Here is an 18521-nt window from a genome sequence, read left to right as displayed (position 1 = left end):
GAGCGGATTAGTCTCTTCCTTATTGATTCACCTGCGTTTCCAGTGGTGCTGGGAATTCTCTGGCTGACTAATCACAATCCGGAGATTTCATGGAGACAGGGGGCTCTCCGAGGGTGGTCAGAGGAGTGTTCAGGCAGGTGCATAGGAGCTTCCATCGGTGCGACGAAAATTCCATCACAGTGGGGTTTAGTTACCCACTACCTCTCATTGCCATGGCGGTGGAATCATTTCACGGGGCGCGTTTCTTCACAAAACTGGACCTTAGGAGTGTGTATAATCTGGTGCGTATCCGGGAGGGAGATGAGTGGAAGAGAGCGTTTAGTACCACATCTGGCCATTATGAGTACCTCGTCATGCCGTATGGGTTGATGAATGCTGCAGATTCTCAGAGACCTGCACGGGCAGGGGATGGTAGTGTATATCGATGACATACTGATCTATTCTGCACGTGTCTCTGGTGCGTAAGGTACTTGGGCAACTGCACATCTGTACATCAAGGCTGAGAAATGTGTGTTCTCCAAACAAGCCGTTTCCTTCCTGGGTTATCGCATTTCCACCTCTGGGGTGGTGATGGAGTGTGACAGCGTTATTGTCCGGCTCCGACCGTGGTAAAGGAGGTGCAGCGGTTTTTAGGGTCTGCCAATTACCCCGGAGGTTTATTCTGGGTTTTGGTCAGGTGGCTGGTCCCATTACCTCACTGCTGACGGGGGGGGGGGGCAGCGCGCTTGCTCTGGTCAGCAGGGGCGGGCAGAGCTTTCAGTCGCCTGAAGGAGCTGTTCACCAACGCTCCAGAGGGCTCATCCGGACCCCTCTTTGGCGTTCATAGTGGAGGTGGACGTGTCCGAGGCTGGGGTGGGAGCCGTGCTATCACAGTGCTCGGGCACGCCACCAAAGCTCCGCCCCTGCGCTTTTTTTCGAAGAAGCTTGGTCCGGCAGAGTGGAACTATGACGTGGGGAACTGGGAGTTGTTAGCTGTAGTCAAGGCTCTGAAGGTGTGGAGACATTGGCTTGAGGGGGCCAAGCACCCTTTCCTCATCTGGACTGACCATCGTAATCTCGAGTATATCCGGGCAGTGAGGAGACTGAATCCGCGTCAGGCCAGGTGGGCCATGTTCTTTACCCGTTTCCGTTTTACGATTTCATATCGGCCAGGCTCCCAAAATACGAAGGCCGACGCGCTATCTCGCCACTATGACACCGAGGAGCGGCCCATCGAGCTGACTCCCATCCTCCCAGCTTCATGTCTGATGGCACTGGTGGTATGGTGGACGTGGAGATCGAGCAGGCATTATGGTTGGAACCTGCACCCCCTCAGTGTCCAGCAGGGGTTCAGTACGTGCCGCTTGGTGTCCGTGATAAGTTGATTCGATGGGCCCATACACTACCCTCTTTGGGCCATCCTGGGATCGAGAGGACAGTGCGGAGTCTTAGGGGGAGTTACAGCCCCTCCCCATTCCACAACGGCTGTGGTCGCACTTGTCGGTGGACTTTCTCACCTACCTTCCCCCGTCTCAGGGAAACACCACGATCCTGGTCGTTGTGGATCGGTTTTCTAAGTCCTGCCGTCTCATCCCGTTGCCCGGTCTCCCTACGGCCCTCTGGACTGCGGAGGCTCTGTTTACCCATGTCTTCCGGAACTACGGGGTGCCTGAGGACATTGTTTCTGATTGGGGTCCCCAGTTCACGTCCAGAGTTTGGAGGGCGTTCATGGAACGGCTGGGAGTCTCGGTCAGCCTGACCTTGGGTTTCCACCCCGAGAGTAATGGACAGGTGGAGAGAGTAAACCAGGATGTGGGTAGATTTCTGCGGTCGTATTGCCGGGACCGGCCTGGTGAGTGGGCGAGGTATGTCCCATGGGCGGAGCTAGCCCAGAACTCCCTCCGCCACTCCTCTACTAAAATGTCTCCGTTCCAGTGCGTGTTGGGCTACCAGCTGGTCCTGGCTCCATGGCATCAGAGCCAGACCGAGGCTCCTGCGGTGGAGGAATGGGTGCAGCGCTCAAAGGACACCTGGAGAGCCGTCCAGGAACCTTTAAAACAGGCTAGTGGACGGCAGAAGAGGAGCGCTGACCAGCACCACAGTGAGGCCCCCGTGTTCGCACCGGGGGACTGGGTCTGGCTCTCGACCCGAAACCTGCCCCTCCGCCTGCCCTGCCGGAAGCTGGGGCCGCAGTGTGCATGGCCATTTACAGTCCTGAGGAGGATAAATGAGGTGTGTTATAGGTTACAGCTTCCTACTTACTATCGTATCAACCCCTCGTTTCATGTGTCTCTCCTCAGGCTGGTGGTGGCTGGTCCCCTGCAGGAAGGTGAGGGGCCTACAGTACCTCGTGGACTGGGAGGGGTAAGGTCCGGAGGAGAGGTGCTGGGTACCGGTGGGGGACATTTTGGACCCTTCTCTACTGAGGGACTTCCACAGCCTCCGCCCGGATCGCCCAGCGCCTCTCCCCCCGGGTCGCCATCGAGGCCATTGGCGGTTTGCTGCAGGTACCGCGCATCGAGGGGGGATACTGTCACGACTCCCACCAAAGGTGGCTCCCCTGCCAGCTCGGATGGTGCTCGGCGGCTGCCACCGTTCCCTTTTTCCTTTTCTGTTCGTTTGGTCTTATTAGTTGCACCTGTTCCTGTTTGTTTTTCTTGATTTTTGTCTATTTAAGCCTGTTAGGCCTGCCTAGGTTTGTGCGGAATTGCTATGCTGTTAGTTTGTGGATGTTCGTTTTTTTTTTTTTCCCCGGACAGTTTTGCGTCCTGTGTATGGGCCGGTCAGTTGATGTGCTTTGTGTTTTGTTTCTCCGGACAGTTTTGGGTCCTGTGTATGGGCCGGTCAGTTGATGTGCTTTGTGTTTTGTTTCTCCGGACAGTTTTGGGTCCTGTGTGTGGGCCGGTCAGTTGATGTGCTTTGTGTTTTGTTTCTCCGGACAGTTTTGGGTCCTGTGTATGGGCCGGTCAGTTGATGTGCTTTGTGTTTTTGGCGTGATCGTTTTTTCCGGTCATATTTAAAAAAGAAAATTCAATTCCTCTGCTCTCTGCGTCTGACTCCAAACCCACTGTTCTTGAAGAACTCTGACAGCTCTAGCTGGGAGAGAAAGAGAGCCCCCCCCCCCACAACCCTGCACACTTGGCATAACCCATGACTCAAGTTCCACTCTGATAACACCAATGTACACAAGCAAAACTCCACAACGTCCACAAACACACAGCATGCACTCTCTCGCTTTTCCTCTTCTCCTACTTCTCCCTGCCATCTTGTTCCATTATAAGGCATCTTTACACCCAGGCTGGTATTAGTATTATGTTAGTGGTGAGTGGGTGGGATTGGCTCCTATATAAAACCTGATTATAGTGATGAGGAAGGATATTTTGTGGTGCAGTTTAGCAACTGATTTGAGATGCCTGGTCAGTCAGTATATGGAATCAGAGGGAGCTGAAAGTAATTTACATATGCCCGCTGCACTGTTGTATGATAATACTGATTTATTTCATTTGTACAGTACACTTTTTATTTTTAAATCATCATCGCTACGTGCTTAACGGCAATCATAAAACAGATTATCTCTCTCTATCTCTCTCTCTCTCTCACTCTGTCTCTCTCTCCATCTCACTCTCTCTCTCTCTCTCTCTGTCTCTCTGTCTCTCCATCTCTCTCTCTCTCACTCTGTCTCTCTCTCCATCTCACTCTCTCTCTGTCTCTCAATCTCTCTCTCTCTCTCTCTCTCTCTCTCTGTCTCTCCATATCTCTCTCTCTGTCTCTCTCTCTCTCTCGCTCTCTCTCTCTCCATCTCACTCTCTCTCTATCTCTCGCTCTCTCTCTGTCTCTCCCTCTTTCTCTCTCTCTCTCTCTCTACCTATTGGCATGCACATTCTTAGTCTCTAACTTTCTTTCTTCCTCTCTTTCTCTTGTCTCCAAGAATATTGCCATTCAAATTCTTAAGCGCTGGATCCACCCAGAGGGGGAAATACAAGGGTTTATATTTGATCTCGTCTCCTCTCTTCCTGTGTGTGTGTGTGTGTGTGTGTGTGTGTGTGTGTGTGTGTGTGTGTGTGTGTGTGTGTGTGTGTGTGTGTGTGTGTGTGTGTGTGTGTGTGTGTGTGTGTGTGTGTGTGTGTGTGTGTGTGTGTGTGTGTGTGTGTGTGTATGTATATATATATATATATATACATATATATATATATATATATATATATGCACGTGTATGTGTGTTTGTTTGTTAGTATGTGTGTGTGTATGCGTGTGTCAGATGAGGTAAATAAGAGCAGGCATCCCCATCCATCGCTGTCTCCATCGATCTCTAGAGATGACAGGCAAAGTGCTGACACCACCTTATTTACTCTCTCTCTCTCTCTCACACACACACACACACACACACACACACACACACACACACACACACACACACACACACACACACACACACACACACACACACACACACACACACACACACACACACACACACACACACACACACACACGAGCGCACGCTGACACCAACTTATTCTAGAATTGAATTTAATAAATCATAAATTTCTGGTTTAATGTAAGAGGCAAATCATGGGCAAATAACTCTCTTGTTTCTGTCTCCCTCTTGTTTCTCTGTCTCTGATGTTTCTGTCTCTCTCTGCCTCCTGTTTATTTCTCCTACCTGTTTATCTCTCCCTCCTGTTAATTCTCCTACCTGTCTCTCTCCCTCCTGTTAATTTCTCCTACCTGTTTATCTCTCCCTCCTGTTAATTTCTCCTACCTGTTTATCTCTCCCTCCTGTTAATTTCTCCTACCTGTCTCTCTCTCCCTCCTGTTAATTCTCCTACCTGTCTCTCTCTCCCTCCTGTTAATTTCTCCTACCTGTTTATCTCTCCCTCCTGTTAATTCTCCTACCTGTCTCTCTCCCTCCTGTTAATTTCTCCTACCTGTCTCTCTCTGCCTCCTGTTTATTTCTCCTACCTGTTTATCTCTCCCTCCTGTTAATTCTCCTACCTGTCTCTCTCTGCCTCCTGTTTATTTCTCCTACCTGTTTATCTCTCCCTCCTGTTAATTCTCCTACCTGTCTCTCTCCCTCCTGTTAATTTCTCCTACCTGTCTCTCTCTGCCTCCTGTTTATTTCTCCTACCTGTTTATCTCTCCCTCCTGTTAATTCTCCTACCTGTCTCTCTCCCTCCTGTTAATTTCTCCTACCTGTCTCTCTCCCTCCTGTTAATTTCTTATACCTGTCTCTCTCTCCCTCCTGTTAATTTCTCCTACCTGTCTCTCTCTCCCTCCTGTTAATTCTCCTACCTGTCTCTCTCCCTCCTGTTAAGTTCTCCTACCTGTCTCTCTCTCCCTCCTGTTAATTTCTCCTACCTGTCTCTCTCCCCCTCCTGTTAATTTCTCCTACCTGTCTCTCTCCCTCCTGTTAATTTCTCCTACCTGTCTCTCTCCCTCCTGTTAATTTCTCCTACCTGTCTCTCTCGCTCCTGTTAATTTCTCCTACCTGTCTTTCTCCCTCCTGTTAATTTCTCCTACCTGTCTCTCTCTCCCTCCTGTTAATTTCTCCTACCTGTCTCTCTCTCCCTCCTGTTAATTTCTCCTACCTGTCTCTCTCCCTCCTGTTAATTTCTCCTACCTGTCTCTCTCCCTCCTGTTAATTTCTCCTACCTGTCTCTCTCCCTCCTGTTAATTTCTCCTACCTGTCTCTCTCCCTCCTGTTAATTTCTCCTACCTGTCTCTCTCCCTCCTGTTAATTCCTCCTACCTGTTTCTCTTTCCCTCCTGTTAATTTCTCCTACCTGTCTCTCTCCCTCCTGTTAATTTCTCCTACCTGTCTCTCTCCCTCCTGTTAATTTCTCCTACCTGTCTCTCCCTCCCTCCTGTTAATTTATCCTACCTGTCTCTCTCCCTCCTGTTAATACCTCCTACCTGTCTCTCTCCCTCCTGTTAATACCTCCTACCTGTCTCTCTCCCTCCTGTTAATTTCTCCTACCTGTCTCTCTCTCCCTCCTGTTAATTTCTCCTACCTGTCTCGCTCTCCCTCCTGTTAATTTCTCCTACCTGTCTCTCTCTCCCTCCTGTTAATACCTCCTACCTGTCTCTCTCCCTCCTGTTAATTTCTCCTACCTGTTTCTCTCTCCCTCCTGTTAATTTCTCCTACCTGTCTCTCTCCTTCCTGTTAATTTCTCCTACCTGTCTCTCTCTCCCTCCTGTTAATTTCTCCTACCTGTTTCTCTCTCCCTCCTGTTAATTTCTCCTACCTGTCTCTCTCCCTCCTGTTAATTTCTCCTACCTGTCTCTCTCTCCCTCCTGTTAATTTCTCCTACCTGTTTCTCTCTCCCTCCTGTTAATTTCTCCTACCTGTCTCTCCCTCGTCTGTCTGCTTCTTATTTCTATTTCACACCGTTCTCTCTCTGCCTGTTTTCTCTTCCTCTTTCACTACTCTTTCTTTCTCTCTCTCTATCTCTCACTCCTCTCTTAATTATCCCTGGCGAAGACGCATCCAGCTGTATAAGGTATACAGTATAAGGTATGTATGATATAATATACTGTATAAATACATACAGATAATTTTAGCATACTTTATACCACAGAGTATTCAAATTAACATTCACATTCAAATCAGTTCCCTGTGATGGAAAGTGATCTTTGTTTCCCTGTAGCCTATAACCTTGCTTTCTTTTATGTGTGCATTTCATTAGATTCCTGTACAGCCATTAATGCTAGAGTGTGTGCATGGGAAATAAAACATGTTTTTTATGGGAGGACATCTTTCACGCACACACACACACACACACACACACACACACACACACACACACACACACACACACACACACACACACACACACACACACACACACACACACACACACACACACACACACACACACACACACACACACACACACACACACACACACACACACAGAGCCACAAGGAGTTCCTATAAGCACCCTAGTGTGTGTGGTCATCTCGCACCATGAGGAGGAGATCTGTCATCTTAGACCAACAGTATTTTTCTCTCCCTCTGAGCACAACATTGTGCCTCAGCCTGACTTTGTTTATAATTTGTTAAGTGAAATGTTGGGGTTGGGACAGGTGAAGTTGGAAAGTCATTCATCTCTACCTTGCCTCCCTTCTCTCCCGTGTAACTAGCCAGAGGGGATGTGTGTGTGTGTGTGTGTGTGTGTGTGTGTGTGTGTGTGTGTGTGTGTGTGTGTGTGTGTGTGTGTGTGTGTGTGTGTGTGTGTGTGTGTGTGTGTGTGTGTGTGTGTGTGTGTGTTTTGTGTGTGTGTGTGTGTGTGTGTGTGTGTGTGTGTGTGTGTGTGTGTGTGTGTGTGTGTGTGTGTGTGTGTGTGTGTGTGTGTGCCAGCCCTAGCCAGAGCAGACGTTTCAAGCAGGGTGACAGATTGGCTAGACGATTGCTTTTAACAAGCCAGAAAGAAAGTAGGGCAAAAATACTAATGTCTTTCCCCATAGGCTACTATCCCACTCTTTATACACACTCTCTTTCCAGACAACTGGATAGAATGTGCGTGTGAGTGTGTGTGTGTGTGCGTGCGTGTGTGTGTGCTTGTGTGTGTTGGTGTGTGTGTATAAATGCCATTCAATGTATTTTTGCATTCCTGCATGTGGGGGGCAGGGGTTGTATTTGTATGCACTTGAAAATGACTGAAGGTTTTAGTAGACTGATTAGTTCATGGGCTCCATATATTTATACCCCTGATTCACAGTATATTTTGAATTCACCCCCTGTATTGTCTGTCATGTTGCAGGATACCCTTCAGATTAAGGTTTTTACTTTTGGAGGATTAAACCCCCATCGGACAGACAGCTGGTGTACTGTGAGTGTGTGTGTGTGTGTGTTGGTTTTGGGGGGCATGGATTATGATTCACTGTTGTTGTGTGTGGCTCCTAAGACTCCAACACAATCTATATACATATATTTTTTTATTTTATTTTAAATTTGACCCATTTTTCTCCCCAATTTTGTGGTATCCAATTGTTTTAGTAGCTACTATCTTGTCTCATCGCTAAAACTCCCGTACGGGCTCGGGAGAGACGAAGGTTGAAAGTCATTGGAGGAAACACAGTGCACCTGGTTAGCGCGAACTGCGCCCGGCCCGCCACAGGAGTTGCTGGTGCGCAATGAAACAAGGATTTCCCTACCGGCCAAACCCTCCCTAACCCGGACGACGCTAGGCCAATTGGGCGTCGCCCCACGGACCTCCCGGGCGCGGCCGGTTACGACAGAGCCTGGGTGCGAACCCAGAGTCTCTGGTGGCACAGCTGGCGCTGCAGTACAGCGCCCTTGACCACTGCGCCACCCGGGAGGCCCGACTCCAACGCAATCATTAAGTTTGCCGATGGCACGACGGTAATAGGCCTGATTACCTCCTATAGGGAGGAGACCTGGCAGTGGGGTGCAAGGACAACAACCTCTCCCTCAACGTCAACAAGACAAAGGAGCTGATCGTGGACTACAAGAAACTTAGGGCAGAGCACGCCCCCATTCACATCGAAGGGGCTGTAGTGGAGCGGGTCGAGAACATCAAGTTCCTCAGTGTCCACATCACTAAGGATCTACCATAATCCAAACACACCAATACATTTGTGAAGAGGGCACGACAAAGTCTATTCCCTTTCAGGAGCCCGAAAAGATCTGGCATGGGTCCTCAGATCTTCAAAAAGTTGAGAGCATATTGACAGGCTGCATCACTGCTTGTTATGGCAACTGCTTGGCATCCGACCACAAGGAGCTACAGAGGGTAGTGCGTACGGCCCAGTACATGACTGGGGACGAGCTCCCTGCCATCCAGGACCTCTATACCAGGCGGTGTCAGAGGAAGACCCTAAAAATGGTCAAACTCTCCAGCCACCCAAATCATATACTGTTCTCTCTGCTACTGCATGGCAAGCGGTCCCAACGCACCAAGTCTGGAAGCAACAGGACCTTGAACATCTTCTACCCCAAAGCCATAATACTGGTAAATATTTAGTTAAATATTTAACCAAATAGCCAACTGGATTATCTGCATTGACCCTTTTTGCAGTAACTTTTTTGACTCCTCACATACGCTGCTGCTACTATTTACTATCTGGCACTTTCTTCCTAGTTACAGAGTGCATTTGGAAAGTATTCAGACCCTTTGACTTTCCCCCATATTGTTATGTTTCTACCTGATTCTAAAATTGATTAAAACATTTTTTTCATCAATCTACACCACAATACCCGATTATGACAAAGCAAAAACATTTTTTTTTAAATCTTTGCAAAATAAATACAGAAATATCACATTTACATAATTATTCAGACCCTTTACTCGGTACTTTGTTGAAGCACCTTTGGCGGCGATTACAACCTTGAGTCTTCGAGTCTTCTTGGGTATGATGCTACAAGCATGATTCACCTGTATTTGGGGAGTTTCTCCAAAACTTCTCCAAATCGTCTCTGCAGATCCTCTCAAGCTCTCAAGTCAGGTTGAATGGGGGGCATCGCTGCACAGCTATTTTCTGGTCTCTCCAGAGACGTTCGATCGGGTTCAAGTCCGGGCTCTGGCTGGGCCACTCAAGGACATTCAAAGACCTGTCCCAAAGCCACTCCGGCATTGTCTTGGCTGTGCGCTTAGGGTTGTTGTCCTGTTGGAAGGTGAACCTACGCCCCAGTCTGAGGTCCTGAGTGCTCTGGAGCAGGTTTTCATCAAGGATCACTCTGTACTTTGCCTCGTTCATCTTTACCTCGATCCTGACTAGTCTCTCAGTCCCTGCCACTGAAAACATCCCCACAGCATGATGCTGCCACCACCATGCTTCACCGTAGGGATGGTGCCAGGTTTCCTCCAGAAGTGACGCTTGGCATTCAGGCCAAAGAGTTCAATCTTGGTTTCATCAGACCAGACAATCTGGTTTCTCATGGTCTGAGAGTTCTTTAGGTCCCTTTTGGCAAACTCCAAGCAGGCTGTCATGTGCCTTTTACTGAGGAGTGGCTTCCGTCTGGCTACTCTACCATAAAGGCCTGATTGATAGAGTGCTGCAGAGAGGGTTGTCCTTCTGGAAGGTATTCCCATCTCCACAGAGGAACTCTAGGGCTCTGTCAGATTGACCATTGGGTTCTTGGTAACCTCCCTGACCAAGACCCTTTCACCCACGGATTACTCAGTTTGGCCGGGAGGCCAGCTCTAGGAAAAGTCTTCTTCCATTTAAGCGACTGTGTTGTTGGAGCCTTCAATACTGCAGAATATTTTTGGTACATTCCCCAGTTCTGTGCCTCTACACAATCATGTCTCGAAGTTCTACGGACAATTCCTTTGACCTCATGGTTTGGTTTTTGCTCTGACATGCACTGTCAACTGTGGGACCTTATCTAGACAGGTGTGTGCCTTTCCAAATCATGTCCAATCAATTGAATTTACCACAGGTGGACTCCAACAATGTCTCAAGGATGATCAATGGAAACAGGATGCACCTGAGTTCAATTTCGAATCTCATAGCAAAGGGTCTGAATACTTATGTAAAAAAGGTATTTTCTGTTTTCACTTTGGCATTATGGGGTATTGTGTTTAGATTGATGAGGACATTTTTTTATTTAATCACTTTTAGAATAAGGCTGTAACGTAACAAAATGTGTAAAACGTCAAGGGGTCTTGAATACTTTCTGAATTCACTGTATGTACATACCTTAATTACCTCGTACTCCCCTGCACATCAACTCTGTACTGACATGTAGCCAAGTTATCATTACTTGCTGTGTATTTATTATTACATGTTTTATTTTTCTATTATTTGTCCATTTTATTTTTCTCTACATTGTTGGGAAGGACCCGTAAGTATTTTATTGTTAGTGAACACCTATTGTTTACGAAATATGTTACAATTCAAATTTGATTGAGGCACAGATCTAGGATTCATTCTCAGTACTGGATAGATGGACCTATAACCTAAAAGTCATTATATTTTATGTTGGCTCACCGATAGATGGCGCCATCACAGAGTCTATGGACCTTTTCCACCAGAGCAGGATGTCTTGCTGTCAGATCCGGAGCTGTTGTTGACTATACACAAATCTGACCAGGAACTCTTGCCGTTAGTTACTTTACTCAGTGAGTATGAATTTACACCTAAATACGACATACATAATTGTTCTACCAAAGTTACATAGCTAGATGTGTTGAGAGTAAATGGCGATTGTAATGTGTTTGTGTATCTAAGCATGTGAGAGCAAACTCGGCATCTCTGTCCTTGCCGACTCCCGGTTTACTGAGGTAAAATGAGTTAATATTGAATATTCGTTTTTTTAATTCACAATCGGGAAGATGGACAAATGTATTTTTATTTTTGGGGTCTTTCAAACTTCAATAGCTCTTACACAAAGCGTGCCATGACTGAAAATGATCCTGTATATTCTGAATCAGGGAGGATAGAGAAAAATCTAAACAATTTGTACTTTTTCGTTGTTGTTGTGTTTGTTGATTATTTTACTCCCTACAGAATTTATTCTGTATAATGGGAACCTGTTGACACCATCTGTCTTTAACCATGTCACATGTAAAACCTCACAATATATTGACTGTTGTCATAGTATCTGCCGCTCTGTCACTTTCAGTTACCCTCAAATATTATTCAGAACTATTCCCACCACTCTTCATATTGCTGAGATATAACTAACTGGTATGAAGCTGCCAATGGCTAACTGATCCAAAGTTCAGGTTGCAGATTAGAGATTTAATTATTTTGCTACGCTCAGATAAGCAATCAGTGTTGGGGTCAGAGGTTGTTAGAATGTTGGGAAACCTGTTCCTTTAACTTATTCCTCCTAGAGTCTGCCTCTTGGCTTGGCAGGTATGGTATGTTGTTGACATGTAATTGGGAGGAATTGCCTTAATAGTGAGAGTTTATGATAATGGTTTGTTACTTGTTTTCAAACTGTTGGGTGTCAGGCAATTATTTTGAAGGTTTGATGAACTTTGAAGAAATAAATAAATAAAGGAAGAAAGAATAGTATGGAGTGACTGTGTGTGTTTCTCTGTTCCAGTTGAGTACTTCTGCAGAAGAGACGGAACATCTGGATGATCATGGATGAATTCACTCCTTTAGACTGTCTGCTGCCTACAGGTACTGTATTCCCTCTCTCTCTCTGACAGACACACTTAAAAAAAAATATATATATATTTCACCTTTATTTAACCAGGTAGGCTAGTTGAGAAGAAGTTCTCATTTACAACTGCGACCTGGCCAAGATAAAGCAAAGAAGTTTGTCACATATAACAACACAGAGTTACACATGGAATAAACAAACATACCGTCAATAATACAGTAGAAAATAAGTATATATGCAGTGTGTGCAAAGGAGGTAAAATAAGGGAGGTAAGGCAATAAATAGGCCACAGCGGTGAGGTAATTACAATATAGCAATTAAACACTGGAGTGATAGATGTGCAGAAGATGAATGTGCAAGTAGAGATATTGGGGTGCAAAGGAGCAAGATAAATAAATAACAATATGGGGATGAGGTAGTTGGATGGGCTATTTACAGATGGGCTATGTTCAGGTGCAATGATCTGTGAGCTGCTCTGACAGCTGGTGCTTGAAGTTAGTGAGGGAGATATGAGTCTCCAGCTTCAGTGATTTTTGCAGTTCGTTCCAGTCATTGGCAGCAGAGAACTGGAAGGAAAAGCGGCCAAAGGAGGAATTGGCTTTGGGGATGACCAGTAAAATATACCTTCTGGGTTGGTGCTGCTATGGTGACCATTGAACTGAGATACGGCGGGGCTTTACCTAGCAAAGACTTGTAGATGACCTGGAGCCAGTGGGTTTGGCAACGAGTATGAAGCGATGAGCCAGCCAATGAGAGCATACAGGTCGCAGTGGTGGGTAGTATTTGGGGCTTTGGTGACAAAACGGATGGCACTGTGATGGACTGCATCCAATTTGTTGATTAGAGAGTTGGAGGCTATTTTGTAAATGACATCGCCGTAGTCGAGGATCGGTAGGATGGTCAGTTTTACGAGGGTATGTTTGGCAGCATGAGTGAAGCATGCTTTGTTTGCGAAATAAGAAGCCGATTCGAGATTTAATTTTGGATTGGAGATGCTTAATGTGGGTCTGTAAGGAGAGTTTACAGTCTAACCAGACACCTAGGTATTTGTACCTGTCCACATATTCTAAGTCAGAACCAACCAGAGTAGAGGTCGACCGATTAATCGGAATTGCCGATTAATTAGGGCCGATTTCAAGTTTTCATAACAATCGGAAATCTGTATTTTTGGGCATTTGCCGATTTTTTTTAAATGTATTTTTTTACACCTTTATTTAATCTTTATTTAACTAGGCAAGTCAGTTAAGAACACATTCTTATTTTTAATGACGGCCTAGGAACAGTAGGTTAACTGCCTTGTTCAGGGGCAGAACGACAGGTTTTCACCTTGTCAGCTTGGGGGACCCAATCTTGCAACCTTAAATAGTCCAACGCAATAACGACCTGCCTCTCTCGTTGCACTCGACAAGGAGTTACGCGAATGCAGTAAACCGATGTAAGTTGCTAGCTAGCATTATACTTATCTTATAAAAAACAATCAATCATAATCACTAGTTAACTACACATGGTTGATGATATTACTAGATATTATCTAGCGTGTCCTGCGTTGCATATAATCTAACTGAGCATACAAGTATCTGACTGAGCGGTGGTAGGCAGAAGCAGGCGCGTAAACATTCATTCAAACAGCACTTTTGTGCGTTTTGCCAGCAGCTCTTCATTGTGCGTCAAGCATTGTGTTGTTTATGACTTCAACCCTATCAACTCCTGAGATGAGGCTTGTGTAACCGAAGTGAAATGGCTAGCAAGTTAGTGCGCGCTAATTGTCGTTGTGTTGCTGGTTCGATCTCAGGGGGGAGCGAGGAGAGGGACGGAAGCTATACTGTTACACTGGCAATACTAAAGTGCCTATAAGAACATCCAATAGTCAAAGGTTAATGAAATACAAATGGTATAGAGGGAAATAGTCCTATAATTCCTATAATAACTACAACCTAAAACTTCTTACCTGTGAATATTGAAGACTCATGTTAAAAGGAACCACCAGCTTTCATATGTTCTCATGTTCTGAGCAAGGAACTGAAACGTTAGCTTTCTTACATGGCACATATTTGACATGGAACATATTGCACTTTTACTTTCTTCTCCAACACTTTGTTTTTGCATTATTTAAACCAAATTGAACATGTTTAATTATTTACTTGAGGCTAAATTGATTTTATTGATGTATTATATTAAGTTAAAATAAGTGTTCATTCAGTATTGTTGTAATTGTCATTATTACAAATAAATAAATAAAAACCGTCCGATTAATCGGTATCGGCTTTTATGGTCCTCCAATAATCGGTATCGGCGTTGAAAAATCATAATCGGTCGACCTCTAATCCAGAGTAGTGATGCTGGACGGGTGGGCAGGTGCAGGCAGCGATCGGTTGAAGCATGCATTTAGTTTTGAGAGCAGGAGAGTTGTATGGCATTGAAGCTCATCCAAAGAAGACCTTAGAATGGCAGGGTAGGATAGATATAGGTCTGTAGCAGTTTGGGTCTAGAGTGTCTCCCCCTTTGAAGAGGGGGATGACCGCGGCAGCTTCCCAATCTTTGGGGATCTCAGTCAATACGAAAGAGAGGTTGAACAGGCTAGTAATAGGGGTTGCAACGATCTCGGCAAATAATTTTAGAATGAGAGGGTCCAGATTTGTAGCCGTAGAAAAATGCTATCGGTGGTGACAGTGTTTATCGGTGGTGACAGTGTTTATCGGTGGTAACAGTGTTTCCTAGCCTCAGTGCAGTGGGCAGCTGGGAGGAGGTGCTCTTATTCTCCATGGTCTTTACAGTGTCCCAGAACTCTTTTGAATTTGTGCTACAGGATGCAAATTTCTGTTTTGAAAAGCTAGCCTTAGCTTTCCTAACTGATTGTGTATATTGGTTCCTAACTTCCCTGAAAAGTTGCATATCACGGGGGCTATTTGATGCTAATGCAGTACGCCACAGGATGTTTTTGTGCTGGTCAAGGGCAGACAGGTCTGGAGTGAACACAGGCACATACAGGAGTTTTTCACTGCATAATGCAGCCATTCAGTTTTTCCTCTTTGTTGTGGGCTATGTTGGGCATCATGCATTGAAGTAGCCTATCTAAACAATTCAGTGATTTGCCCTGCAGATATATTGTAGTAGATAACATAGAAAACTAACTCCTAAGCAGTGATTTGACCTGCAGATATATTGTAGTAGATAACATAGAAATCTAACTCCTAAGACAATTCACGGTAGCCAAAGTATTTTCCTATTACAGTAAGTGGGACTGAGTGTCTGAGTTGTTTAAACACCTCCAGCCCCTAGAGTTTTCCTGGGCTTTACTATTTTTACAGAGAGCAGAGCTCAAGGCAAAACAAGAGACATGCATCTATTAACATGGTCTGGAATAACTCTGACATGGTCCTGCACTTAACAGAGGGCTAAAATATCGCTGCTTTGTTCCCCCGGTAGTTTACACACATTCTATCCTTCCTTATCCCACTCTCTTTCTGTGTTGGTTTTGAAATTCAGAATAGGGAGGAAAAGAGGGGCGATGAATTCATGAGCCACTCCTAAATCACTGTTATCTACTGTTAATACACTGCCTAGAAGTGTGTGTGTGTGTGTTTGGGTTCGCGTGTGTGTGTTTGGGTTCTCGTGTGTGTGTGTGCGTGCGTGTGTGTGTTTGGGTTCACGTGTGTGTGTGTGTGTTTGCGTTTGCGTGCGCTCGCTGTTTAAGTGAGTGCAGGCAAATTTGTTCTGAAACAGGCTTTTCATTCTGCTATATGGCTCTATATCGGTGATGTTCAATTGCAGAAAGGACCATATCTGATTATTATTTTTATTGAAGATATAATACCATCTTCCAGACATCTGAGTGTGTTGGACATGTTGTTTGTGCTTGTAGAGAAAACTCACAGGTTTTGTATTATCTCTTCTCCCTCTCTCTTTCTTGATCTCCCCCTCACCATTTCTCCATTCCACTCATGAGTCAGACTCTTCTAACATGAGACTAGCTTAGTCCTGAGTGATTAATCGAAATGCTGGTTGTTTTTGTTTTTTTAAACATTTAATTCACCTATGTAGGTTCAATTATTTGAATTCCATTTAGTTTTTGTTTTTTTCTTCTGTGAACTCAATGTGAACATTGCAGTTTCTCCAGAGATAAATCAGATCCAGACTGAATTTTGCGATGTAGTACGGAGTTGTAGTTTCCAACTGGCCAATATTCTACCATAATCCATTGCTCATCTTCTTGTTCAGTCTGTGCTTCTTTTACGCATGCTACAGAAGAGGAAAGAATGCATGATGGTGAGGCGATATAGAGAGAACAGCTGTTGCTTTGTAAGTTATCTAAGTGACTCATAGTTGTTATTCAGCAGTCATAAAAATGCCTTATTTATTTTGAAGAACAACAAAACAGTGATTTTTTTCAGACAGCATAGGCAGCAGCTCTATAGAGATGAGGACTTGGAATGAAATAATGAAGTCATCAAATAAAACAAATGTCAAATACACAACTGAAATATTTTATTAAATTCAAATAATGTTAATAAATTGTTAATAATTGATAAGCAGTAATGGGCAGTCACTACCATCATGAGACTTTTATTAATTAAAAATAATTGAGATCAATTAAAACTGTGATTATTTTGTAATAATCTAACCGAATCAGACTTAAAAAACCACTAATCGCTCAGCACTAGACTAGCGCTACATATTTATTACACGTAGGTATTCCATGGGGTGTATTAGGATCATATTATGAGTCCAGCATGCTAAATTATTAGGAGAATGTTCCATTGTATTTTAATGAACACAAATTCCCTGAGCACAGTCATTTGGGTTATATGATAATGTGTAAGTGACAGACGGCTATCTGCAATAAGACACTAAATGAGAGTTGATGAAAACAGCTTGGCTCTCTTGCTGTCAACAGATCCTCATTAAGAGGAGACATCAAAGTATATAGACTGTCAGACTGGATTGACAGATAACTGACAGAGAGAGAGAGAGAGAGAGAGAGAGAGAGGGATTTCCTCAACCATAGTAGCTGACTATTGTTGTACCAGTGCCCATTTAAGAGTCCTTGAAATAACTATTCCGACTTTTTCAAAGTGTTTAAAAAATATATATAAAAACAAAGAACATAACAGTACGTACGACTGAAAAACAGAAAACAACAGTCCGCAGTACCAAAACTTGAACGGTCATTGAAAAAATCCTCTCAACAGAAAGTACAAGTTTCCTTTGATAAAATGCCGGTAGTCCTTGAAATGACATTAGTCAAGAGATGATAGTGTAATAAAAAGCAAGGTATTTAAAAGCCTGTCACCAATAGACACCAATACATTACCTCCCAAAACAGTCTTTCATGGGCCACTCCCCATTTGTAAAGCTGGCACCCATACACATATACACTACATGACCAAAAGTATGTGGACGGTTGCTTGTTGAACATCTCCTTCCAAAATCATGAGCGTTAATATGGAGTCGGTCCCCCCTTTGCTGCTATAACAACCTCCACTCTTCTGGGAAGGCTTTCCACTAGATGTATGAACATTGCTGCGGGGACTTGCTTCCATTCAGCCTAAAGAGCATTAGTGAGGTTGGGCACTGATGTTGGGTGATCAGGCCTGGCTTGCAGTGGGCGTTCCATTTCATCACAAATGTGTTCGATGGGGTTGAGGTCAGGGCTTGTGCAGACCAGTCAAGTTCTTCCACACCTATCTCGACAAACAATTTCTGTATGGACCTCGCTTTGTGCACAGGGGCATTGTCGTGCTGATATAGGAAAGGACCTTCTCCAAACTGTTGCAACAAAGTTGGAAGCACAGAATCATCTAGAATGTCATTGTATGCTGTAACGTTAAGATTTCCCTTCGCTGGAACTAAGAGGTCAAGCCCGAACCATGAAAAACAGCCCCAGACCATTATTCCTCCTCCACCAAACTTTACAGTTGGCACTATGCAGGTTCCGTTCTCCTGGCATCCGCCAAACGCAGATTTGTCCATCTGCCAGATGGTGAAGCGTGATTCATCACTCCAGAAATGCGTTTCCACTGCTCCAGAGTCCAATGGCGGCGAGCTTTACACCACTCCAGTTGACGCTTGCCATTGCACATGGTGATCTTAGGCTTGTGTGCAGCTGCTCTGCCATGGAAACACATTTCATGAATCTCCTGATTAACAGTTCTTGTGCTGACATTGCTTCCAGAGGCAGTTTGGAACTCGGAAGTGAGTGTTGCAACGAGGACAGACTATTTTTACGCTCCACGTGCTTCAGCACTCTGCGATACCAATATGTGAGCTTGTGTGGCCAACCACTTCACGGCTGAACCGTTGTTGCTCCTAGACGTTTCCACTTCACAATAATAGCACTTACAGTTGACAGGGGCAGCTCTAGCAGGACAGAAATTTGACAAACTGACTTGTTGGGAAGGTGGCATCCTATGCCAGACCCACGTTGAAAGCCACTGAGCTCTTCAGTAAGCCATTGTACTGCC

General features: G+C 44.9%; 1 protein-coding gene across 4 annotated transcripts in view; it reads left to right on the top strand.

Moving 5' to 3' along the window:
• Nucleotides 1-10997: 10997 nt before the first annotated feature.
• tpk1 (thiamin pyrophosphokinase 1) overlaps nucleotides 10998-18521 on the top strand; it is a 75664-nt gene continuing 68140 nt past the window's right edge. For 2 of the 4 annotated variants that reach the window (XM_052483617.1, XM_052483618.1), the window contains exons 1-2: nucleotides 10999-11065; nucleotides 11998-12077. In XM_052483617.1, coding sequence (XP_052339577.1) covers nucleotides 12032-12077 — 46 coding nt within the window. In that variant the 5' untranslated portion in view covers nucleotides 10999-11065; nucleotides 11998-12031. The other 2 variants (XM_052483615.1, XM_052483616.1) reach the window with 2 other exon arrangements.

This window comes from Oncorhynchus keta, chromosome 28 (assembly GCF_023373465.1).
Source record: "Oncorhynchus keta strain PuntledgeMale-10-30-2019 chromosome 28, Oket_V2, whole genome shotgun sequence".
NCBI lineage: Eukaryota > Metazoa > Chordata > Actinopteri > Salmoniformes > Salmonidae > Oncorhynchus > Oncorhynchus keta.
This window is presented reverse-complemented; position numbering and strand designations above follow the sequence as displayed.